The sequence below is a fragment of the Ornithodoros turicata genome, chromosome 6, assembly GCF_037126465.1.
Source record: "Ornithodoros turicata isolate Travis chromosome 6, ASM3712646v1, whole genome shotgun sequence".
NCBI classification, from domain to species: domain Eukaryota; kingdom Metazoa; phylum Arthropoda; class Arachnida; order Ixodida; family Argasidae; genus Ornithodoros; species Ornithodoros turicata.
Genome location: NC_088206.1, coordinates 52,848,886 through 52,873,588, shown reverse-complemented (window position 1 = coordinate 52,873,588; position 24,703 = coordinate 52,848,886). Strand labels below are relative to the sequence as shown.

General features: G+C 45.2%; 2 protein-coding genes across 12 annotated transcripts in view; both read left to right on the top strand.

Annotated features, from left to right (window-relative positions):
- The window catches only part of LOC135396691 (neutral alpha-glucosidase AB-like), a 29,183-nt gene extending 20,422 nt beyond the window's left edge, over nt 1-8,761 (top strand). For all 9 annotated transcript variants that reach the window (XM_064627806.1, XM_064627804.1, XM_064627799.1 and 6 more), the window contains 9 exons: nt 1,480-1,576; nt 1,664-1,824; nt 2,417-2,666; nt 4,383-4,462; nt 4,593-4,667; nt 6,851-6,964; nt 7,076-7,188; nt 8,050-8,150; nt 8,257-8,761. In XM_064627806.1, coding sequence (XP_064483876.1) covers nt 1,480-1,576; nt 1,664-1,824; nt 2,417-2,666; nt 4,383-4,462; nt 4,593-4,667; nt 6,851-6,964; nt 7,076-7,188; nt 8,050-8,150; nt 8,257-8,366 — 1,101 coding nt within the window. In that variant the 3' untranslated portion in view covers nt 8,367-8,761. The remainder of the gene's footprint in view (nt 1-1,479; nt 1,577-1,663; nt 1,825-2,416; nt 2,667-4,382; nt 4,463-4,592; nt 4,668-6,850; nt 6,965-7,075; nt 7,189-8,049; nt 8,151-8,256) is intronic.
- A 1,564-nt stretch (nt 8,762-10,325) lies between these two features.
- The window catches only part of LOC135396693 (calpain-A-like), a 96,266-nt gene continuing 81,888 nt past the window's right edge, over nt 10,326-24,703 (top strand). The window contains exon 1 of one of the 3 annotated variants that reach the window (XM_064627810.1): nt 10,326-10,545. In XM_064627810.1, the coding sequence (XP_064483880.1) occupies nt 10,498-10,545 (48 nt within the window). In that variant the 5' untranslated portion in view covers nt 10,326-10,497. Of the gene's footprint in view, nt 10,546-11,132; nt 11,278-14,519; nt 14,628-24,703 lie in introns of those variants that run through there. The other 2 variants (XM_064627809.1, XM_064627812.1) reach the window with 2 other exon arrangements.

Sequence of the window (24,703 nt, the reverse complement as noted above, 5' to 3'; positions counted from 1 at the left end):
TCTAGCTCTCGCTTTGGTTACATTCCAGTAGTTTCAGACTTCCTTTCTCAGACTTCTGCCACTTCTACTGTCGAGCTTGCGCCACTACCACCTTGTTATAGTGCAATTCTCTTTCTCAAGAGGTTAACTACAGTTAGGGCCCTGTGTTTTTGGGTTTTATGTTTTTTGAAAATGTGTGTTTGGGGGGTATTACAATCGGGTTTATTTCAGGTTCATGTAAAAACAGGTTTAAACAGGGTAAAATTGGGCAATATCGGATGATATCAGGTGGCCGGTGGGAAAGTAGATTTTCGTGTAGAAAATAAAGAATACAAATGCATGCTTCTCGCATTTTCGATTGACCGAAGGTGTGGAACAGCCATGCTGAGTGTCGAATGCTAAGCGTGCTCCAGTGCCCGTATTGGTGACTGAACTGGCACTTTTCCCCAAGTCCATTTTCAGTGATGCCGATGCAAATCGGGGTAAAAATTGTTTTTTCCGGGTTTTACCCTAAAACACAGGGCCCTATTAACAGTCTATTAAAGCATGACAGTGCATTAAAAGGGCAGTAGGGACCTACAATACACGGTGCACGTCTTTTTGTTGCCCTGCACTACAATGCCATCGTTGATAGTTGACAAAAAATTATTGGTGCTAATATGCGCAGAATGAATGCAAACCGATAAAATATTCACTGTACTCTTTCATATCTATGCTTTGCCCAGCGATGCCTTATTGGCAACAGCCACACGTCATGTTGACATTGCACCCCACCAGCCGGTTGGATACAAGATGCTTTACCATCATAATATGTATCTCTCTGCGGGCTAGGATGAATATCCACAGTGCCGTTTGCATAGTACCACATGCATTCTGGTGATGTCACAGCGGTGTTCCCACAACCAGTACACTCCACATGCCACAGCTTGTCACAACAGGCCCCGCACATTCACTAGAAATTTGAGACGACATTGAGTTCCTGAGCCTGGAATGTGACATTATAATATACATGAGAATTTCGTGACATAGCTGAGTGTTACAAGGGGGGTCATTTTGAATGGCATTGGGTGTGTTAAGTAGGAGCCCGTCTTTTTGCGCACTCAAATCATATGAGATTATGGTATGAGACACCCGGAGCGGCCACTAAACAGGGAAGAGCAACTTTGGAGCGCTACACTGCTTGCTCGCTGATGCCACTTCATGTTGTCTGCTCATGCAGTGCAAAGTCAGATGACACGTCGGCTTAGTTTGAACCAATAGCAATGTTGGAAGAGACGACAGTTTTGGAGATTTTTCTTTGTAACAGCGAATGAAATAGAAAAGATGGGAATTTGTAAGAGATGCCATAGGAGCTGTTCACCGTGAAGATGACAGTGTAGTGTGAAGATGTTTGCATTAAAACACTGCATTTCCCGTGAATTACTTCCTGCTGTGTTTTGTCTTGCAGTTGCAGCTAATGAACAAACAGTGCCAAGTGTAAATGATATGTTCTATTTACAGCCAATGTCTACTTACATGGGCCATTTGCTGCGCTCGGAAAATTCTCTGCGGCCATTCATTTTGTCTAGATCCTTCTTTATTGGGTCTCAACGCTACGGTGTGTTATTCATTTCCTTATCATGAAATATAATCATTTGTCATACATATATGGCAACCTGCTTCTTTTTATGCATCCCATGCTTAGGTGCTGTTTGGACTGGTGATAACACTGCTGACTGGAACCACCTAAAGATTACAGTGCCAATGATGCTTACCCTAAGTGTGACAGGGATATCTTTTTCTGGTGCGGACGTGGGTGGATTCTTTCGTAACACAGATGGCGAATTGAGCATCCGATGGTATCAGGTATAACCTATTATGTTCCTTTGTTTGCACTCTGCTCGCAAGAGCTCCTTTCAGAACCATTTACAAAAGTAAAAAGAAGTACCATTGGCATGCACATTTAACAAAAGCTACTTGTCAAGGAGACATGTCTTTGCTTGCTAGTAGCCCTCAGGATAGGGTTAGAGAGAATTCCTAAGAACTGTGTCCAACACTGGGAAGTTCCGCAGATATTGTGACTATCCGTTGCTATATTGTGCACGGTGTGAATGCTACCACTTGAGAGCTGCTACTTTTCATTGTGAAATTTAGGTAACCGCCACAGCTCCCCATAGAGCCTATATCGTAGGATACTCTACACAACAAGGTGGACACGACCATTGAAATGGAATTATAATAGCGCCTGCAGTCAGCCGATCAGGAGCCTTCTTGTTCAGGTCGCTGCTCAACCGTTCCAAGCTGCCATCGACTTCTACTGGATTTCATGCCCGCTGTTCACTTCTTCCCACATTCCAAAATAACTAGCGACTTTTCACTAAATAAATAGAGGTTTATTTGAAGCATCTCACGTTTTTGCTTCATCTAGTTTCACCAAGCGATGTTTGAATTTGTGCAGGCCGGCGCGTTCCAGCCATTCTTCCGAGCCCACTCACACATTGACACAAAGCGTCGGGAACCCTGGATGTTTGGAGAGGAAGCCACACGGCTAATTCGTGCTGCTGTCCGCATGCGCTATGCCTACTTACCTCTGTGGTATACCCTGTTTTTTGAAAACGATCGGGCAGGGATACCCCCGATGCGCCCTCTATGGATGGAGTTCCCTACTGACCGCAACGGTTTTGCTACTGATGATGAGTACATGATTGGTGAGCTTACCTTATTGGTGTTCCTTCTTTGTGGCTGCCTCATGTTTCTGTACAAGCGTTTTTCGGGTTGCTGTTTTTCTTTGTCTTTTCACATTCAGGGGGCACACCTTTTAGTGACATAGGTGATGCAGCATTTGTTTCTTGGTGTCATAAAGAAGTTGACAACGTTCAATAACTCAACTTTGAATTATGCAACATTATATAGAGAGAGTGAGCTGTTGAAACTTACAAGAGGCAACTTCCATGCTCAGTTTGTTACCTGGTCCTTTCTTGAGTGCTTCAGGAGCACGAGAGCATTTCCAAAGTGAACTTTTTTGTTTCCACTGTATGCATTTTGGTGGTGCCATGCAGTGTGATGGATTTATGAAAAATCTAAATATATATAACCTAGTCTCATGACATTGAAAAGTGTTTGCCCTGTCCGTTTGCCCTATCTAGGTTTAAGGTAACACCTCTTCATAAGGAAATTTATATTCTTCAACATTGTGTGAAAAGTGTAAATTATTATTGTATAAGTAGAGCCTGAAGTTTTAGGGTTTAACCCATTTCTTCCCTGAATTTGCACCCCGAATTGAAGGTTGCCTCTTTATGGTCAAACCAGATTTTTACCTGGCAAGTTTCCCTCATGGAAATGTCTGTAGGAATGCATACTACAGTCGTCCCGCGTTAATCCGGACGCCTTCGTTTCCTGTGAAAATGTCCGGATAGCGGAGGAACCGGATAAGTGAAACACGAAAATACAGGGTGATCCTAAAAGGTCATCTTTATTGACCATTAGTTCATTACACAGAAAACTATCCATTATCATCTGTTTCATCCTAATACACACATCCAGTTCTTGCAAACCTTTGCGAATGGCGTTGACTTGCGAAATATTGTTCTGTTGCTCGAAAAATAATAGCGCTGTTCTCAGTGCCGCCCGCACATTTTCTACCGTCACAGCTGATGCATCCACGCTTTCATCATTAGATTCGGAAGAGACGACACTGACGATGTTGTCATCTATGATTGCAGCGCAGGGGTCCTCGTTGCGGATCTTCTCAGTCTGAAATGACCAGACTGCTCAGTGGATTACTTTTGTGTAACGTGCAAAGTTGGACAGGGAGAAAATTCTTCCTAGCAACACCGTCTTTGTGTCAGTAAAAAGAAGGCCACGACCAGGGTTTTCGACCTCGCTTCTCTAGGTGTGGGCCAAGTGTCCTTCCTGGACAATGACTGGATAACTGAAGCCGATTGTTGGGTATTAGTCACTTCTGTTCCCTGGAATTCTCGTCAGAGTCCGGAAGGTGAAGTCCGGATAAATGAGGGTGAAATATGCGTGGAGAAATCCGTCCCCATGCTTTTTTTGTCCGGATAGCGCAGGATCCGGATAAATGAAGTCCGGATAAACATGGGTCGACTGTAGCTTGTTTGGGAGCAAACACAATTACGTCGCCGTGTGTACCAAACCAGTACAGTTGGTTTGAATAATAGAGCCAGATTTCTCCACGAATTTAGCATACTGGAGGTTTTTCCACCCGAATTAGCATGAATTTGGAGCACATGTGGATTTTCCCAATTTTTACTCCCTGAATTGGGGAAAAAATATTTCCCAAAAAACGTCAGGCTCTAGGTATAAGTTAAATTGTGTAAGCATAAATGTGATGCCACATTCTTTGTGTCTTGATGCATTTGTGATGCCATATCGTGAATTCAAAGAACACTTTATATTTTCAGGCAAGTGCCTTCTTGTGCATCCTGTAACTGATGCAGGAGCATCCAAGGTCACAGTATATTTCCCTGGCGATGATAAAGAGGTGAGACAAACATTAGTTTAACATTGTTATAAGACGCAACATCACCAGTAACCCTTTTGTAGGGATCTGTTGCATATGTGAACTCATAGTTTGTGTATGAAGGGAATAAGTGTGACCTTTATTCCTCAAGGTGTGGTACGATGTAGAAACGCAAGAGACATTCACAGGCGGTAGCAGCATCACAATTCCTGTCACCCTTTCTAAGGTAAGATTCCAAGGACATTTTTGTAGCCGGTTTTTATTTTAAGAGCTGGAAAACAAGGTAAAATTGTTCGGTGCGAGGTGGAAAAGCAGATTGTCAATTGACAGTACGTACAATGAAACCTCGTTAATTGAAAGACGCAAGGATGGCAAAAAGAAAACTCCAATTAAATGGATTGCCGAATTAACTGAACCCAGACAAATTGACTAGAATCTACCTTTATTAAGCATGTAGATGGGTGCAAGAGCACTAAGGGTGCAGAAAATCTCAACCAGGTCTGCCGCACACAGTAACTGGCATAGTAACTAACCATTCGCTCAAAGCGGCATAAGTCAGGACCTTAGGTGCGTACTGTTTGCTTCCTCAAAGTTGCACGCAACATTGATCTAAGGCTTCTGAAAACGGTGACACGAGCAGTGGTTCACCATCAGCATCCTCAGCATGGTCAGCTGTACTGTTTGTATTCAGTATGTTCTCAGTAACAGTTGCAGCACATGTTTACTCATTGCCTTCCAAGTCTGCAACATTTTTCAAAGGACTGGAAACCTTCACAGTTATCAGTTCCAGCAAGGGCCTGTACTCAGCTCGTTGCCACAACTTCTCGCGGAATACCGGACACCACATTGATACACTAGGCATGTTTTTGAACACGTTGCATCCTTTGCAGCGTCGATGATGGGTAACTTTTCAATGGCTAACGTGTCACATCGCACCATGGCAACCATAGTTTAGCGCAGCATTATTCAATGATAACTGGAAGTGACAGTCGTATACAGAGTCTCCGCAGCTCAGAGCAGGGAACACGCACAGATGAAGAGGGTATGCCAGCTGATTGGTTGCTGCCATCGAGCAAGTGAGACGATGACTTCCAAACTCCCAGGCAGTCCCCCAGAAAGAATTTGTAAAATTAAGCACGTTGTGAGGTGCAAGTGATTTGAATTATGGTGTCAGATTTCAATCTGTAAACACAGGACCACCAAAAACGTTTAATTGACCACGTTTGCTAGTGCGTATGTACGTATTAGTGAGGTTCTACTGTACTTCTTGTATTTGAGATGAACATCAGCAACTCTGCTGAATGTGCACTGCTTATCATTCTCTGGTGCCCATATTGGTGGCTTTTCAGGTTTTACCCAAAGTGACGCTGATGGAAATCGGGTAAAAACTGGTTTTACTGGTGTGAACCCTACAACACAAGGGCCTATTTACTGGTGAAAATCTGGTTTTCTCGAAGGAAACCAGAAGGTAGCAAGGTGCTCTTGCACTGGCAACACCATCCGCATTTGTTCTATAGGTGTGGGACTGTCACTTGTGAGATCGTCGTTCCTGACAATAATGCATAGATTGGAAGAGCTGCCTTCATTAGTGCTGTAAGACCACGATCCTTGATGCTACACGTGCTGTACAATTGTGTCATTTGTAACAACTGTGAATGCAGTTACAAAATATTTTGTGGCATTGTTCTGGTTCTAGTAGGTATTTTTAAGCTGTTGTCATAAGCTCCTGCATAATGCTGGAATTGGAGATAGCTTGTCGAAGTTGAATAACGAGTGTGGAACCAGTACAAGGGAGCCAACCACAGTTCCAATTTAAGAAATGCTTTGTACGTGTTTGACAGAAACTGTGGGGCTGAGCAGAGCGAAAGCTATCGGATTTTTATTGATCGAATCATTCCTATCATACGAAAAAATAAAAGTGGGCAAGGCTAGTGCGCCTCCACAGTAGCTCCCTCTGTGTAGGGTGATATCCCGCACTCCAAAAGCAAGCACTGCCATGCTGGTGCTATTCGCCACTATTCCTGGATGCTGTGTTTTGCTTTCATTATCTTCTTGAATCCTCTGCTACTTATGTACTCAGTTCTTAATTGTAGTGTATGGCTTAATGTAAAGTGTGCAGCTTTGTCAGCATAGGCTCAGAAACGAAATGGTGGCTATTGTAGTAGATAATGTAATTGCTTTCACCCTACACAGAGGGAGCTAGTATTCAGCTACACTAGTCAAGGTAGCATTCCAGTAGTATGGCATTCCATACCTCTTACAGAAGAGACGAACATAAACAATTCCTGCCTGATATATTGCTCATGTAGTTCATAGTGGATACTGGAGTGGATAGGACAGTGCTCATCTGAATTTCGTGACTGCTAAGTATTAAGTGAAGTCTTATCATTTGCAACGTAATACTCCCAGGTCCCAGTATTCCAGCGAGGTGGCACAATTATTCCAAAGAAAGAACGTATCAGAAGGTGTTCTGCCCTTGGCAGGGAGGATCCCTACACATTACAGATCGCCCTCAACAGAGAGGTGAGTGTGAACTGTGAGATATCATTGTGGCTCAATTGTGGGAATTGTGCTATTCCTTTCTTTAGCTCGTACTTTTCTGACAGACTTTATGTGTTATGCCCTGCCCCCTAGGGTGACTATGCTGAAGGTGACCTGTATGTTGATGACGGCGTTGGGTTCCGGTACCGGAACGGAGATCTGCTTTTGCTGAAGTTCCACATGGAGGGAAGCACCATCAGTTCAAAGTGCGTTGCACGTGCATGCATTCTGTAAAGAGTTTGGACAACCTAACTCCTACTGGTCAACTCCGCCTAATAAACCTAAGGATGTCTGTGATTTGCTTAGGCGGGTGCACAATGCATCTGAGCTACTATGTAGTGAACCCTAATGCTTCGAGCTATTACTTATACACTGATCACGTTGCGAAAACACTCCTCAGAGACGACATACCTAGAGCACATTTGCATGTTTTTGAAGCATACACATAAATTATTCGCATTAACGAAACATGAATCAACTTCTCTGTCTCCCTGGCACCCACAATTTTTTCATACCCCCTGCCCTCAATGTGCGGAGTGCAGGCTACATTATCCTCTGGCAGAAATATAACTCTGACTAGACCTCATGTTGTCTCAGAGTATAAGATCAAATATAGTCTTGAGTTCTTATACTGCATCAACAACTAAGGTCATAATGTGCCTAAGTATAGTTGGAGCCTGAAGTTTTAGGGTTTAACCCAATTCTCCCCTGAATTTGCAACCCCGAATTGAAGGTTGCCTCTTTAGGGTGAAACACGATTTTTACCCGGCAAATTGGCCTCATTGAGACGTCTGTAGGAATGCAGACTAGCTTGTTTGGCAACAAATCCAGTTACATCATTGTTTGTACCAAACCAGTGCAGTTAGTTTGAGTAACTGAGTCCGATTTCTCCCCCAATTTACCATAATTGAGAGCACATTTTTGTTTTACCAGATTTTTACTCCCCAGATTCAGAGAAAAAGTATTTCCAGAAAACTTCAGGCTCCAAGTATAGCCTAGGACAATTGTCTACATTTCAGTTTTGAAGGCACTACTAGTATGTCACTGTTGTTGTTGTTTGTTTCAAGGCTGGTTGAAGGGCCGGGATCCTTCAAGACCTCGGCGTGGCTGGAAAGGATACGTGTTTCCGGCTTCCCGTCGCAGCCCTCCAAAGTTCTTATACAATCTGGTAATGATATAGATTCGTTTCGCATTTAAGTCTAGCCAGTTACTGAATAGTGTTGCACTTTATGGATGCACTAACTTCAAACCTCATCTTAAAATTTCTTCTTTAGGTTCGTCTTCGGAAGAACTCAGGTTCCAGTACCAAGCTGACAAGAAACTGTTGACGATTCGCAAACCAGGAGTGAACATTGGTGCAGAATGGACTATAAATATCCAGTAGGAACATAAAAGTGGGAGATGAGATGGAAAAGTGCTGCAAGTTACACAATGCGGTCTCTTTTTTCTCTCAAAGAAAAGCCACGGGTTGTCACATTCCTGTCACAGAGTGAATGCTTTTTGACCTATTTCATTTCTGCCACATGGTCATTTCCTGGCAACGGGAGTTGATTTTCTGCTTTGTAGTTAGCTTCTCCGAAATGCTCCTGCATGCCGCACACTGAGTGATGTTGAGAAAAAAAGAAAAAAAAAAGAAAATGACGAGGCAAAAGGTTGGTTCTTCGTGGTGTTTTTTATTTTTTCCTAGGAAAAAAACGAGTGCTTCGATCCTGTGGTCTGCATGAATATTGTTGCCGCCAGCAACCTGTAAATAATAAATAAAATGTTGGATCAAGCATACTGAAGTGGAAGGGGCACGTCATTATCATATAGGCCCCTGTGTTTTCGGGTTCTTTCCCAAATCAGACGGTGAAAATCTGGTTTTGTGCTTGAAGCTGTAAAACAAGGTAAAATTTGGTGATATATTGAATTGATAATTGCTTCATACACTATAGCGTTTGGGGATATTGTATAGAAGAACAGCTTTTCAGGTGAAGCGAAAAAAGTGAAAAGAAGACTCTTGTTTGTTACTATTACTACGCACTATTTATTGTTAACCTGAGCCTGTAAGAATGCCTGCATTTGGTCTTTGACCAGATTGGTTCTCAGGTGTTTCTGGGTTCGACCCGAAGTGAATATGATGCAAATTAAGGGGAAAGAACTGGTTTTACTGGGTATAACCCTGAAACACAGGGCTCTATTATCATTGAAACAGCAACTAGCTGCCCCTTTACTTTTGTTTTAATGGTTATTCAGATACATGATTAAGGTTGAATAATTATAGAAAAGATTGGTATATCATACCCTTTCTCATGTACAACCTCCCACTTGCCCCCTCCACAGAACGTTTGGTTGACATGGAAAGTTGCAACAATAAAAGAAGGGAGTATCCAAGCTATATTTCCACAAATCCACACACATTTCCTTACAAGGAACAGCATCGTAACCACACAGGTAGTTGACAAAATTATCATTATGGACTGTGCACGTAAACGCGACTGGTATACTTGTCGACACTTGAGTAACTCTATTTCAAATTGAGTTTTTTTCTTATATTGGCATGTGTTCCGGAACTGTACTATAGTAACAGTAGGGATGGAGCTAGTGCATGTGTACATGCATGCCACAAGGGCTGATTGCAGCTTGAGCAAAGTTGAGTTTTTTGTCTTGTATAAGCAGTGTGCCGATCACAACACTGAAGGGCCTTCTCAAAGAATGGGGCAAATTTCTCGAACCATTCTAGCTGGGGAGCTGCTTAATAATAGAAATCTGCATACCTCCCCATCGCATCACAACTTTCATAGGATATTTTTGAACAGTATAGGAGGCAAGCAAACTGGTGTAATGGGCTTGTTTTCTGTTTCCCCCTCATATTCGAGGAACATGTTGCCTATGTGAGATACTTTTGCTCCAAGGCTTGATCGAAGGGGACTTCCCTTTATTCGGACACGAAAATGACTTGTTCCCTTTATTCAGACAACAAGTTATTTTCTTGTTCTTTCCTTTTTTCAGATAGTGGCATGTGACTGTCACAAAGACCCATTCCATTTCTTATTTTAGACATCATGGAACTTCCTTATTGGCACACTATTTCAATGCTGCATGCAGCCCTTCCAGCCCTTCCATGCCATTGCAGCCCCACTGCTAGCGTACATGAGGAATGAAGCACGCCCGTCAAGAAGCTCCAAACTAACTCTGCTCCCGCAACCCTGCAACCACACACCCTCACCGAACAAGTCCGTTTGTGTTTTTTTATTTTTTTACGGCTTGCCCTTTCCCGTGTTATCTGTGGCATTTCGCCCACTCCCTTCCCCATACTGACTTTCTCATTGGAGTAGCCTTGAGGACTTGGAGATGAGTTTCTCCTCCCGTTGACTGTTGGAGGGACTCATGTGTAACAGCCTCCTGTGTCCAGTTTTATCGGTTATTCAGTTGCATAACGATGTATTCGATGTGAATGTGCGTGTTTCGTCGACTTGTGTAGTTTCGAGTACAGTGGTTTGAAATTGTAGCGTTCACAGAAACCATCAACGACAATGGGATTGCATCATTGGTTATATGAACAGGATCCGTACTATTACAAGGTGAAGTGTTCTTCGGTGTTTATTTTTTATGTAGAATGTACGCGCTTCTGCTTTTAAGAAGAACATGCGCGAGACGTTCTCGAAAGGATACTACACATATAGTGGTGATGTTTGCCTCTTATCGAATGATTATTTGGTGAGCTAATCAAGAAGCCGCCCGCGCACACGCACCGATCGCAGCTCCACAAGATGCAGTGCTTCATACGTTATTACCTGACCGTGTTATATAAGCGCTGCTCGTTTTTGGTTATCAAATATTTTCTAATGAATACATGGAATAACAGCAGTGTGCCTGCAATATTCACGATACGAACAGCGAAATCATGACCTATACAAACAAAACAAACACATTTAGTGTATCTATTTTCGCCTGTGGCACTGTGAAAGCAGTGTCGTCTGCTATTTAGAGCGACATTTTTCTTCCTTTTTATTTTGTATTTACCAACGGGGAAGCAATTTCGTTCGGCGCTCCGAAAAGGTTTACTGGAACAAGTGATTATAAACTACCAGCCTGCCCTAAAAGTAGCCTTTTTACCCATGTTTTAACCTGTGCATTGCATTAACAGTGTTCCGACGTCCCGCTATAGATGTCGCGGCGATAAGTGTGTGATGGCGGGTTGCACGGGTTTGGAAATGGGATGGTTTGTGTATTGATACTGGAGGCTACAAACACCAGCAACAATGCCGTATAACCTGGGAAGGCATGATGGAAAGGACATCACTGTCTACAGAGTAAGCTTTTTATCACTTATGTCGTAGTGTATCCACATGACAACAGGATCAACAGCTCATTTTAGGCCTCGGTCTTAACGAAGTTCCATTGCGAGCAGCCACGAAAAGATATTTTGCCGCCCGACGTTTCAAAAATATCGTGGGCGACTCCCAATCTCACTCGCGCAGCGCGAACTCGGCCGGTCCAAAAGAACGATATAACACGTTGCATTTGTTGTGGTAAAGGAATGTTGCATTGGTGAAAGCTATAACCACATGCAGCAGACTTCCTCTGCCCTTTCAGTCGTGACGGTGACAATGAAGTGGGAGGGAGTTGCACTTTTCATGTGCTGAGTATCGAGTGCGAGATGAATACCCCGACAGCATGCGTTAAACTGCTGAAGCGCGATCCTGCAGAAGTGTTGTCTCCCTACAATCTCTCCACAGTATGCATTTCCTTTCATCCATCGCGCATCTGCTGTTGCAGTTCGAGCGTGTGCTATCGATGTCAACAAATAAACAGTGGAAACATTTAGAGAGCTTTTGGAGCTGCAAAGTTTAACCGTGCAGTATGCGTTGGGCGTTGTAGCTATTTTCGGAAACGTCAGTGGATGACATTCCGTCGTGGTATGTGCTTTCTTTCCTGTCTCTTTAGCACAGGAGAGCAAATATTCTCTTATCGGTCATGATATCTGAAAAGGAAGGTAAGAACAGTGGTGTGGTGACATTTTGTTGCGCCGGTGATAGCGTCCAGCATGTACGTGTACAAATCCATTCATTGCTCTCTCTGTTCTGGCACCGTCGTGAGCAATATCTGTGTCTGATATCACCAGGTAGTCATAGCGCACACCTATACTTGCCTGAGAGAGGAGAATGCAGTTATTTATCAGATTTGAGTCATTTCTCTTTTCTTTTCCATCTCTGCGACGAGGTAGATAAACTGAACATCAAGATTCTGCTACTCGCGGAGACGTTCGGGTTGTGTTCCGTTGGTGAACAGAATTTTAACCAAATTTGGATACCAAAGAAAGCAATGCCTGACGAATCACGAACTGGTTATTATCATTATTGGTGGTCACTGATTTAACTAGGCTAGATCATTTTAAGCTGTTCGCTTCCAGTAAGGGTAGTTGGTCTCTGTCGGAGTACCAACACGGGGACCCCATAGGCGCCGACTGCGGTAAGGGGGGGGGGGACTTTCCCAGGGGGGGCCGGCCCCCTCCGGGGAGTCTGCCCAGCTGACACTCGAGATGAAAGTTTCGAGGGATATCATAAGAATCGCGTGTTTCATGCGAGGGACCATAAAGATCCTGTAACAATTTGCCTCGCAACGTCACAACACGGAATTCCAGACACCCTGCCCAGCTGACACTCGAGATGAAAGTTTCGAGGGATATCATACGAATCGCGTGTTTCATGCGAGGGACCATAAAGATCCTGTAACAATTTGCCTCACAACGTCGCAACACGGAACTCCAGACACCCTGCCCAGCTGACACTCGAGATGAAAGTTTCGAGGGATATCAATCGCGTGTTTCATGCGAGGGACCATAAACATCCTGTAACAATTTGCCTCACAACGTCGCAACACGGAATTCCAGACACCCTACCCGACCTCTGTGCATGAAAGGGGGGGGGGGGGGGGGACGTTGTGCCCCTGCCCCCTCCGGCAGATTGAAAACTCTCCGCCTATGCTGGACCCGCTCGAGAAGCTACAAAGTTCGCATAGGCGATACCTGTAAGGCGCTACACCTACACACACACACACACACAAAAGTGACAGTCCGCTTGTGTACGTATTTAATATATCGATTGTACGAGAGTAGAGGGATAGTGGGCGTGAACCAGATGGATGAAACGCGCGGCCTTAGAACGTAAAATATGAATAGGACACGTGCCGTGTCTACGGGGGACATGCGTTCAAGGAGAGGTTCGAGCACGAAAAGGGTCTATGAGACTACATAGAGCAACATTGCGTATAAGGGATAGGATACCACCGGCACCATGAATTTTCTATGGGACAGTATGGGACGGCCTTTCGGTTTCGGAGAACACCTGTCTCCTTCGTTAGCTTTTCCAAATTCACGTTGACTGACAGAACACATTGCTTGAGTACGAACCGTTGAGTACAAGTGCATTTTGATTTTGGCGGCGGCGATGCGTCTTGTTTGAAGCAGCCTTGCGGGGTAACGCCGGATGAGTGCAGGGGTTGTCAAGTTCAAATTTTTTGCTACCAAAACAAAAAGTGTTTCGATGAAACTTTATAAAATAAGTGTTCAAGAGGCGTACTACCAGATGCACTTTGTCTCATATTTTTATCAGGACCACCTAATATGTGGTAAAAATCAATACGTATTTCCGAAATAATTTTTTTCTGCGTACTCTTCCAAGTCTATAGGTCACATTTCCCACCGCAATCTTCAAGAGGCGGCCACGGCGCGATTTTTTTCTTTTCTTTTTCTTTTTCTTTTTTCGGCAAAAATAAGCCGGGAGAGCATTGACTGCACGGGAACAATCAACCACAATTTACTTATATGAAAGAAGTCTTTGATAGTTGAGAGGAATGTCTGGGACGTTTGGCATGCCATGACCTAATTTCGATTCCCGGTGAATTACGCCGAGCCTCGTTTTTGTCTGGCGGTATTTTGAACGAACCCTGAGAAATTTCATCGTGGGGTCCCAGTGCTCACAATATGAACTATAAGCTATTACAATGCAAAAGGGAATGCACTGAAGAAATGTAAGATTCGTTTTTCGTTTGGTGACATTCTTTTGGTTTTGGCGTGTAAAAAAAGAAAAGAAAAAACTTGATAGATCACATTAATTGCGAATTGTGTCACTTCGCCAGGATTGTAGTTTTCCGAAGCCAGTCTGACTGGGGCGCATCCAATCATTCCCACAGTGATATCGGTTAGTGAACTCGAACGCATCACAAACTTCAATGTTGCGGTAACGTGCAGTAACGGATGATCGCGATGAGACACGCAAGCTTAGTTGATTATAACAGCGGTGTGCATAGCTTTTCCATTATTACGCTGGTAAGCAACGCAGAATGCAGCCAAAATATGCGTTATGTTATCTCCTTCCCTATGGACATATTAGCAGCTGTTGTGGGCGTGACTTCGTACACGCATCTGCATAACAGAGCTGTTTGGTGATACGTACGAGAGTATGTCACCTCTCTGATCTATTTACGAGTTCCTCGCGTTCTGGCAGACCACAGGCGGTGACTCAGACGTAGCTGCTTTACGACAACCTATCCCGTACACACCCTCTGCGAACGGGTCCTGTATTGATGCGTGTTTCTCGCATAGCGTGTATTTTGCAGCTTGAAGCTGAATATGACGAAGGGAAGTTTCGAAATGATCAAAGTAAGCCCGACTTCTTTTTTTCTTTCCACGGTGTTTAAGCTCTCAGCATAGTGCATGGACGGAAGCGTACATGTGCTTCCTGTTTGTAACTGCACTGAGTTGTCCATTGAGGCTCACAAAGGCGTCCGTCGGCAGAATAAGGAAAATACTTGCCGGTGCAAATAAACTGAGATTTATGCACGCGGAGTAGTCATCGTATTAAGACAGAGGGGAAAAACACATGCTACGTATCCGTTTGATTGTTTCCAAGTCCGAAAAATACTGTGGTTACTACCCCAAGTATACTATACTACCCAAATATACCCCAAAGCACGGTTTGGATTCGGCGCGGTCACAAAGCAGATTTCTTTGCGTACCCATAAAGTTTAGGTACCCAAAGCGCATGGGTCCCCTGCAGCCTGTGTGTTACATTCTTCGTGTCCTTATAACTTAAACCTATTGCCACCGTTGATACTTAATAGCTTTGGGTGTGTCATACCTGTGTGATTACCTATCGTTTATTGAAATTGGCGTCCTTGAGAGCCACCATTATAAGGTACGTGTCCGTCGAAAGACATGACAGTTACTGGTTCCACTTACTGGGACTGTTCTTGAAAGCGCGAAAAAGGGAAATGTCGCCTATCTTTCAATCCTCTTTCGGTTAAAAAAAGTGCAATGGTATTCGAAAGAGAGCACATTAAGCTCCACCTTTCGGTGATCAGTGATTCCCTTTCCTGGTGCATATCCATGTCCCATAGCAATACAGCCTCCTACAATAATTTTACGTCGTGGTATGGAATAGACCTCTCCCTGTTTGTAAACAAATGACGTCATAGTGTTCGACAGCGCCACCAATTTGGTAGGGTTGAACTACGCTCGAAGCAAGAGGCGAACAAGGTGGCACCCGAAAGCCACGGTCTTGAGGGGAATACGATGGTCTCTGAAAGGGACGCGACTTTCGGTCCTACTTCAATAGGGGCAGGGAACAAGTGTCCATTCGTGGAACGCAGCCCTCCCCTTCCGATTTGTTTCGGTATCAGTCTGTCTACCAAAGTCATGATGACGTTTCTCGGGTAGAGGTTTATTCCATATTGCAACTTCGTGTCGCACCGCGTAGCTAAGTTCTCTCCAGCCGTATCTATACCGTGGTTTTAGCTGAAGCCAGCCAAGTTGTCGTCATCTCTATGAAAGAGAAAGCTATGTCGCGACGGACACATAATGGAGCGTTCGCTTTGCTTGTTCCTTCTTTCCTGTCGAGGTTGCTGCTTTTCCTTTGTCAAGGTCGCCCAGTTACTCTCTATTATTTCTTTCCTGTTCCGCATCTTAAATAAGTTAGGCGTGTTCTTCTGCTCGACAGTTGGATCGTTTTATGGGTGAATATGGAAGAAAGAAAAAGCTTCGTGCCCAGCGCAAACGCAAATTAATGCCCGCACTTCAGGGACGTACGAGCCTGACTAAGTCGAACCATGACGTGAAGTACCCTCAAAGCCATGGCATATCTTCACACGGTGACACACGTGTGGTGGAGTACGGTCACTCGGTTGTTCAGCGTATCAATATACAGGGTGTTCAAAATGAAGCTTTCACGAGTGCTACGCAAACACAGCGATGACAGGAAACCGGATGATAACTTTACGCTACTTGTGTAAGAAACAGGTGCTGCTAATTATGTAGCACCTGTTTCTTACTCAAGGAACAGGAAAAGTAGCACCAGTTTTCTTTTGTTCGCCTATTTATAAAGTGCGAGTGAAAGCTTAATTTTGAACACCCTGTATTTCAATAATTTGCCATCAACTGAACCCACATCGCTTCCTTTACCTGGAGACAGCCACCCACCAGTGCTGGTACGCGATACAAAGTGCCGACTGATTGACCAATTAATGGATGAGTGGGGTCCGAGCCACATGCGAGATCGCTTTCAAAAGTGGTCAGGCTTAACGCCTGGTACGATGTCATCTGTGAGTGAAGGTGAAATGGTTATTTGGTGAGGCCATCGGATGGCTAAGAAAAAAAGTGTTAACCGTCAGGACACTGCGAAATGGCCGCTGCACCACACGACGGACGCTGCACCACAGCCACGGTCTCTCGCTCTGAGCTGCCGTCTGTCTGTCCCTTAGGTTTCGTTCTTCATGGATTTCGTCCAGCAGCTTGCCTGCGTCTACCCCGTTCTATGAGTTACTTCCTTCCAGATTCCGAGCACCAGTGACGTTACGGACTTTTCGCAAACCGACGTACCGTAGTCGCAGTCGAACCGCGAGTTCGCGCGACTCTGCGAACTTTCGAGTTTCTAGTAGCCGAAATTCGCGAAATTTCGGCAGACTTGACTGTCCTAATCGAAATTAAAGCTCTGCTGTTGGTGCAGCTTATATACAGGGTGTTTTTTTTAAAGTCACTTACATAATTTTTATAAAATAGCTATGAGAGCTGCATAGGTGTCTTTTTGTTTTTTTGTTGTTTTTTTTAAGTTGAGTTCTACGGCCAGTCTGACATCGTCTGACAGCATGCAACTACAAGATGACTAATTACCTGAAATTCATTAATTAACTCTTTAAAATTAGGGAATTTCGGGCAAAAGCCAGATGGCGCATTGAGAGGCTATCCTCTTTGGACGCCATTTCACGTTTAAAAATCCTTAAACATGCACGTGCGTTAAAAGATACACCCCCGAACTCCCGATTGCGGTTCTACGTGAACGTGAAACGGCTCGGCACTTCCTACGTTTGCGTGCTCACATTCCTTATCACCTGCTCCTCTGGAAAATTCGATACCGCGACTTCTATCGAGTAGCGCAGAGGACACGCCATACTTTCACTGGCTTCATATTATACCGCCCCCCTGGTCTCTGCTGGTACCGCCGACTTTCGTAAGCCCTCCAAACCTTCTTGAAAGAAGAGATCAGGTTCCCCCTCAAGTCCTCCGAGCCCATTTTCATGCTCTGGTAGACGAGAAGTTTTCTACGTTTACGGCAGGATATACAGGTGGCGCATCCCGATACAACAAGTCCGCCTCAGCATTCGTCATACCATCCGAAGGCGTAGTGCAAGGACGACGCCTTTCACATCCAACCTCCTCCACAGCTGCGGAACTCTATGCTATCCTTTTCTTTCTACAACACATCGCTGATTTTACACCGCGGGAATGGGCAGTCTTCACAGACTCCCAATCTGCACTTCAAGATATTGAAAATTCCGGCACACGAGGCCCATCCGCACCCCTAGTCACAGATGTGTTAATGGATTACCACACTGTCTACGCAACAGGCCACAGGCTAGTTCTCCAGTGGGTTCCAGCACATTGTGGTGTCGTGGGGAACGAGCAGGCCGACAGCGCCGCAGAAGCAGCACTCTCGTGTCGGGAAAGGACCAGTACTGTTCTGCTGAAAGGAGACCGCCGTTCCATTCTGCGACGCCTCGTGACACCCCTGGCTTCCCACCAATGGACAACCGACATTCTCCCCCCATCTATGTTGAGCCGAGTTGATCCAACGCTCGTTTTCCGCATGCCACGAAACACTTCTCGCCAAGATGCTGCATTAATCCACCGAATGCGCCTCGATGTGGCCTTTACAGCTCAGTGGCGTTACCGCTTGAGACAAGTTGACTCTCCCACCTGCTGCCACTGTGGTGCTCTTGAGGATCTGGAGCACATTCTTCTTTATTGCCCCCACTACCAACCTTCCAGAACCGCACTCTCCGAGTCTCTTCGTCAGCTGGACTCTCGCCCCTTCTTCCTATCGAAATTGTTTGGTCCCTGGCCCAATCCAGCCCAGCAACGGTCTGCGATCAAAGCTTCGTCGGACTTCGATCGTTATTGTGAAGGGGCTCGTTATTTTATTCCCCACATCCCCACCAGCAATGGGTAGAGTATCGCCTCTGGCGATGAAACTCCCCATTCTCCTCATTCTCCAAAGTCAAAATAAAGTTGTTGTTGTTACACCTCCGAATTTTGATACGCAAATGAGTCGAAACCGAAAGAGCGCGCCTGAGGAGCGCACACTCGCTATGGCTGCGGAGGCTTATCTGGGCCGAAAAGCGGTCTATCTGGCCAGCTGAGCGGCACCGGCTCTGCTCCAATTATCTCCATCGCTCCAAATCACGTGGCCCTCTGGCGTGAAGTGAGCGCTGTACCAACACCACCCAGAAAGAGGAAGTCTGCTTACACGTGACGTAAAAACGAGGAATCAGCCAATCAGGATCGTGTTTTCAACGGCTGTAGCCAATCAGGAATGTGCTTTCAGCGGTCGTAGCCATGCATGAAGATGAACCACCGTCGTCTGCGAGTAGTGATTGAACGCCCTCGCGTTCTAAATAGGAAATCTTTAAAATACAGCGCAAGTCGGTCCCCCATCTTCCTCAAGACTGCTTTTCTGTAAAGCGTGTTGCTCTTTTGTGTACAGATTCAGGTCTACAGGCTCCAAGTTAGCTGCAACCATGTGCGAGTTCTTGAATTCGCAGAACGGCGAATCGCAGTAGCAGGCCTCCTGTATCTAGGTGGCGTTTGCTGTACTCCCCGCGTTCCCGGTCGCCGAGGTTTCGGCTCATTTGCATATCAGAATTCAGAATCAGAATGGATGGATATTTTTACGCACGTGCGTGTTTCAGGGTTTGTTACACGTGAAATGGCTTGCAACTAGGATATCTCTCAATCTGGTACGTGTATCTCGCTTTTGCGCCAAATCCCCTAATGAAAAAGTTAATTAATGAATTTTAGGTAATTCGTCCCCTTGGTAGTTGCACGCTTTCTTCGAGAGGGTGTCCGCATGGCAACTGCAAAAACGACTGTATGCTACTCTCATAGCTCTTCTATAAAAATTCCCTAAAGGATAAAAAACTGTACAAGTAAATGAAAGAGCTTTTGTAGTTGAATGTTATGGGTTATACGGAATGAATTCAGCATCAGTCCACATTTCGACCACGTCGCAGGCTGATAGCCACCTGTCTTTTTTTTTTTTTTTTTTGTCACCAAATGTTATTGTCCTGTAAAAATCTAGCAACATTTCACCCCATCCTTTTCAATGACCAATCTCACTCAAAACCGTTTGCTCCGCGTTCACATCACCACGTAAGGTGACTCTGCCTGCAACAACGCAACATGCGCGCGTCATGAACTAATAATCTTGTCTTGTCTCGCCGCTTGTGTGCGCCGATATGAAATTGAAGCAAACACAGCAAAAGTTTTTGAGTGACTGGTTATGCAAAATACACGGAGTTTCTTAGTTTTCAATTTTGTCTGTACAGGACGATAACGTTTACAATAAAACACAGGAGAAAAACATATTGCAAAAGCCGCAATAAAACACGGAATAATAAAAATGCTTGTTGGTGCAACGTTGCCTTTTCGGCACTCCATCATAGCTCGCTAGGTGGCGTCCACGACGTGTTTCCACAGCTCTGGTATCTTTCAAGACTTCCCTCGGACTAGCAAATAAACGTATATAGCCCAAGCTCAAATAGACACAACACGCAGCAAGACTTACAGCGTCATAACGGAAACATATCACTCCAATAGTTGGGGGCTTCTGGAGTGGTGAAACATGTGCCGTTGCATCCGAGGAGGATATATACGCACATACGCAATGAAGTCGAACCTATCGACAAACTTTTCTCAAATTCCCCGAATTTTTTTTTTTTTCGAATTCGGACGTCGACAAGTTCCGTCAGCCGCGTGGGCATAGAGCACTAGCCAACCGCTTGGCTTGACTTGGCTAAGCTTTGCGTAACCTGAAACGTCGCCATTTTTGCTTCAAATGAGGGCACCTGGGGGATGCCTATCAAAAGGCCGAAAATCATAACGCCGATCTATCGCAAGGCCGAAAGCAAAAAGGCCGAAAAATCATATCGCCAAGCTGTCTGAAGGCCGAAAGCTAAAATGACGAGAAATCACAAGGCCGAAAATCAGAACACCGAACAATCCGAAGCCCCAAAATAAAAAGACAGAAGACCTACGGTGAGCACTCCCGTGAATGACCACTGAAGGGGATTGTTCTTTTCATAAGGTTATGAAGTTTTGTGGCTCTTGCATTCGAAATCAAGTAATTAAAAATAAAAAGGAAAAAAGAATAACCTATAACATGTTACTACAAACCAGAGACACGGTAACCAAGGTCGTGCTGAAGACTGAGAGGTGGTGGGTTCGAGTCCGACCACCGAGTGTGCTGTCTGAGGTTTTTCTGGGCTGGCTTTTCACGCTGGCTTTTCCGAAGACTTTACAGACGAATGTTGCAGTTTCCCCTGAAGTCGGCCCAGGACACATACTAACTTCCCCGTCCCCCACTCGTTCCTGCTGTCCTCTCTCTATCTGTACACATCTGTGAGTCGCTCATAGCCACAGTTGATTCGCGGTGCTAACACGGAATAAAGAGAGTTACTACAAGAGAAAAAGTGCCTGGTGGGTGAATGACAGTGAATGACTTGCATCACCCATTGAATGATGTGTTGGTAACGGCGGAAAAATAGGGAGAGATTGAAATCATCACACGAGAAATTCGGCTACTCCCATAAGCAGACCCTCCCCCCCCCCCAAAAAAAGGGGGAGAAGAAAGAAAGAAAAGAGGTGTTTCTCCATACATCCGGTGACACGGACGTGATTATCACCGTGTGCAATAAACACGTACAATAACACAGTGATCCATATGTACAATTGAAATTGGTCCATATCTCTACGTTTCCTTTTTGTTGTCAGTACGTTATTAACGCGAAGTTCGGGGAAATAATTTTGCAGTATTAATCCCTCACAAGTCTATCCTACCTAGAGTCACTAAATAAGCTTCGCTTCAGAGTATCGACACTGAGGTCCAAGGGAGAGCAGGAGCGCCATCTTGTTTCCGCACCACACCGGTACCATCCCCAGTTGAGGATCAAAGACGCTAACATAATGCCCGCTGCGGGATAGAGAAGCGCGCAATGATTGTTGTGCGATAATCAATGTCCACCAGAGCGTCCCGAAGATGTCAAGGTGAGCTCAATGCCGTCAACTGCTGCTTGTAAATGAAAGGAACATTTCACCCACGCGCGATACATGGCATCATGCGCGAACGTGCGCAGCGCGCTTGCGCGTGGGTACAGTGGCGTGGGTAGCGGGTCGCGGAAACAAGATGGCGCATGCTCGCTCTTGGAACTCAGTGTCGATACTCTGAAGCGAAGCTTATTTAGTGACTCTAGGTAGGATAGACCTGTTAGGGATTAATACTGCAAAATCATTTCCCTTTATGATTGCCACCTGCACGTGGGATTAGGCATGGAGAAGCACAGAAGCGCACGTACAAGCCCTATAGGTGAGGTGCGCAAGTTCACTAGAAAGAGGGAAAAAAGCACGCCGCGTGACGTCACGCACACGCCACCTATAGGTATGAAGTGGGAAAAGTTCTCATGGGCAGAGGTGGCCAAATGCCCTTACGATCTTTGCCATCACCTCAATTTTCGTCCCAGATTTTTTCCTCACCTCACCTCTTTTTTTTTTCGGGGGGGGGGGGGGGGTACTTTTTGCTCACCTCAAACTGTTTAGGCCGTGCGCTGAAAAGATATTCCTCGCAAATTTGAGACACTGCTTCTTCAACTGGGAGGTATACCGCACGTGGTTCAGAACATCTGGCTCTGACAAACGTCCCGGCGTGGCTAATCTCTCAGGGGCTTCGTTTGTTCCGCCTGATGCTGGAATTAGCGCTCCTCCTGCGCAGGGTGGCAGGATGCCAGTTAGCCTAAACAACATCAAAGGAAATCCGACAGGCCTTTGATGACATTCTGTACAGGAAAGGTCTTTGTGGAACTTTTACTACCGATGGCACGAATCCGAGTTTGGGGGGGGGGGGGGGAAATATATATTTATTGAATCCGAGTTTGGGGTATCTATTAGGCCTGTACGAACATTCGAATTTTTCGAATATCGAAGCGAATAATTCTATATTCGACTCCATTCCCGAATCGAGCACGGAACCTCTACATTCGACTTTCGAATCGAATCGATGTGTTTTCCAAACAGAATGCCATTTCTCGTGCCGTTATCGGCCTTACGTGTGCAGCTTCGGAATTATTCGAATAGTATTCGCAGAGCCGTCGCGAGGCGAGTTTGCGCTCGGGGTAGGGTAAATGTGAAGCACCCCCCCCCCTCTCTCTCTCTCTCTCCTCTCTCACTGCTGTCAGAAGCTCTGTAAACAAAGAAAAGAAAACGCTCATTCGCACTGCCGAGATTGTAAATTCAACTTTTGTGTTTTACTTTTGCTGTGGGAGATATAGTATTATGCACTCCACGGCTTCACAAATATATGTGCTGTCGTAAGATTGCACACGTAAATGTATATAAAGCACGGTGAAGGTATAAACCTTGTGTGGAAGTATCTTGTTATGCCCAGCGCGTGGTTTCTACGGAGTTGGATGGTTATCCTAAGGTGTACTCTACTTGAAACGCTTGATACCTGGGGGAATAATGTGGTGTGGCGTCTGATACAAAACGACGGGTGATGCGTTTACAAACAGCAGGCACAACCGGAAGTTGTGTAGGGTTCCCTCGTCAGCGTCAGCGGCTGCATGTAGCGCCACGGCGTGTCAAAATTTCACTGTTCACAAACAGCAGGCACACAGTATAGGCACTCGCGAAGTATTGTAGGTTATTTATTAGGTTATGTTTTGGAGCTGCCCGTACGATATGTTATGGATCAACACGCATGACATAGGAAGGGGAGAAAATCCTGCGAACCGGCAAGGAAATGATATTTCTGTGATATAAATGATATGACTGTCCTACTAGAACAGTCTGTTTGAAATATCGGCGGCTCTCGTCTTGAGGCACTTCCTTTCACATGACATAGAAAAGTATTTCGTATTATGTGAAATGTGCAATAAGGTGAAGAATGATTCTAGCGGCAGATCATGCACGTTGGGACGAGGGGTCGCGGACGACAAAAGGGAAACAGAGGCAGCACTGTCGTCTGCTCCGAAAACTACTGTATGCTTGCAAGTATACACCTGGTTGGAGAAAGCGCTTCAGACACTGCCCTTTCTGTAAACGGAACCGTTAACCTGCCTATTAAAATGCACCATGCGAAGTAATTCATTCGACAGATGCATAAATACCGCAGAATTCGATTTTTGGAGGAACGTCTTCTACACAGGGAGAGAACTGGGGAAAAAAAGAAGTGCGGAAAGGCTCCGGCCCCGATTGAAGTGCGGTCTCTGTCGTAACCGTAATGACATCACCGGTGACACCAGCTCGTGTGGCTCAGTGGTTAGCGTGCTAGCCGTGTCACGTCGAGACTGGGAGGTACCCGGGTTCGAATCCCGGTGCCGGCTGTGCTGTCTGAGGTTTTTCCTTGGAATTCCTCATATGATCTGAGACATATGTAGGCACAGTTTTTCTTAGAAGTCCGCCCAGGACGCACATTCCCCCAGGGTGTTAGCAGTGACTTTGCCCACCTCTGTGAGGCTGACAACGGCGAGCCCTTTCAGCAGCTCCACCCGTGACGTTTTCTTTCCCGACTTTTCTTTTTATCTGAGTAAACTATCACCTCTTTTCATAATTCGTCAAAAACAGAAAATCTTTTGATGAACATTTGGAGCGAACATGCTAGCAGCCTCTGTCAGCTGTTGAATATAGAAGCAGCCGTAGAACTCGAATTATACTAGTCGGCAGTGTTTTAAGACGACAAAATCTCATTGAGTTCCTGGCGCTAACATGCAAGAGAACGCGTATTGCCGAGTGTTGCGACCCCGTGACGTAGACATTGCACCTGATAGGCAGAAATATCGGCAAAATTTATCTCTGAACGCTTTGCATTTTGTTACCTCTAGAGTTGTCGAACTTTGAAGAGGGCTCAACCTCTGTACTATTATCAGGAGAGATATAGAGAGGAAAAAACGGCTGCACATTGAACAAAGCAAAACATGTATACTATGGCAGGTGAAGGTCCGACAAAGACATATGACGATGGCTGTGTGTGACCAAATCATATTTCTGTTGCCTATCGTGATAGTGCGTTGCAAGCCCACAAGTGCAGTAGAGTGCAAGTCCCCAAGATAGTAGGGGAAAATAACCTATTCTGTTATGTGCGTTGTTCGTTCTCTTATCTACAGTCCTTCAATTCAACAAATGATAATTCTTTCGGT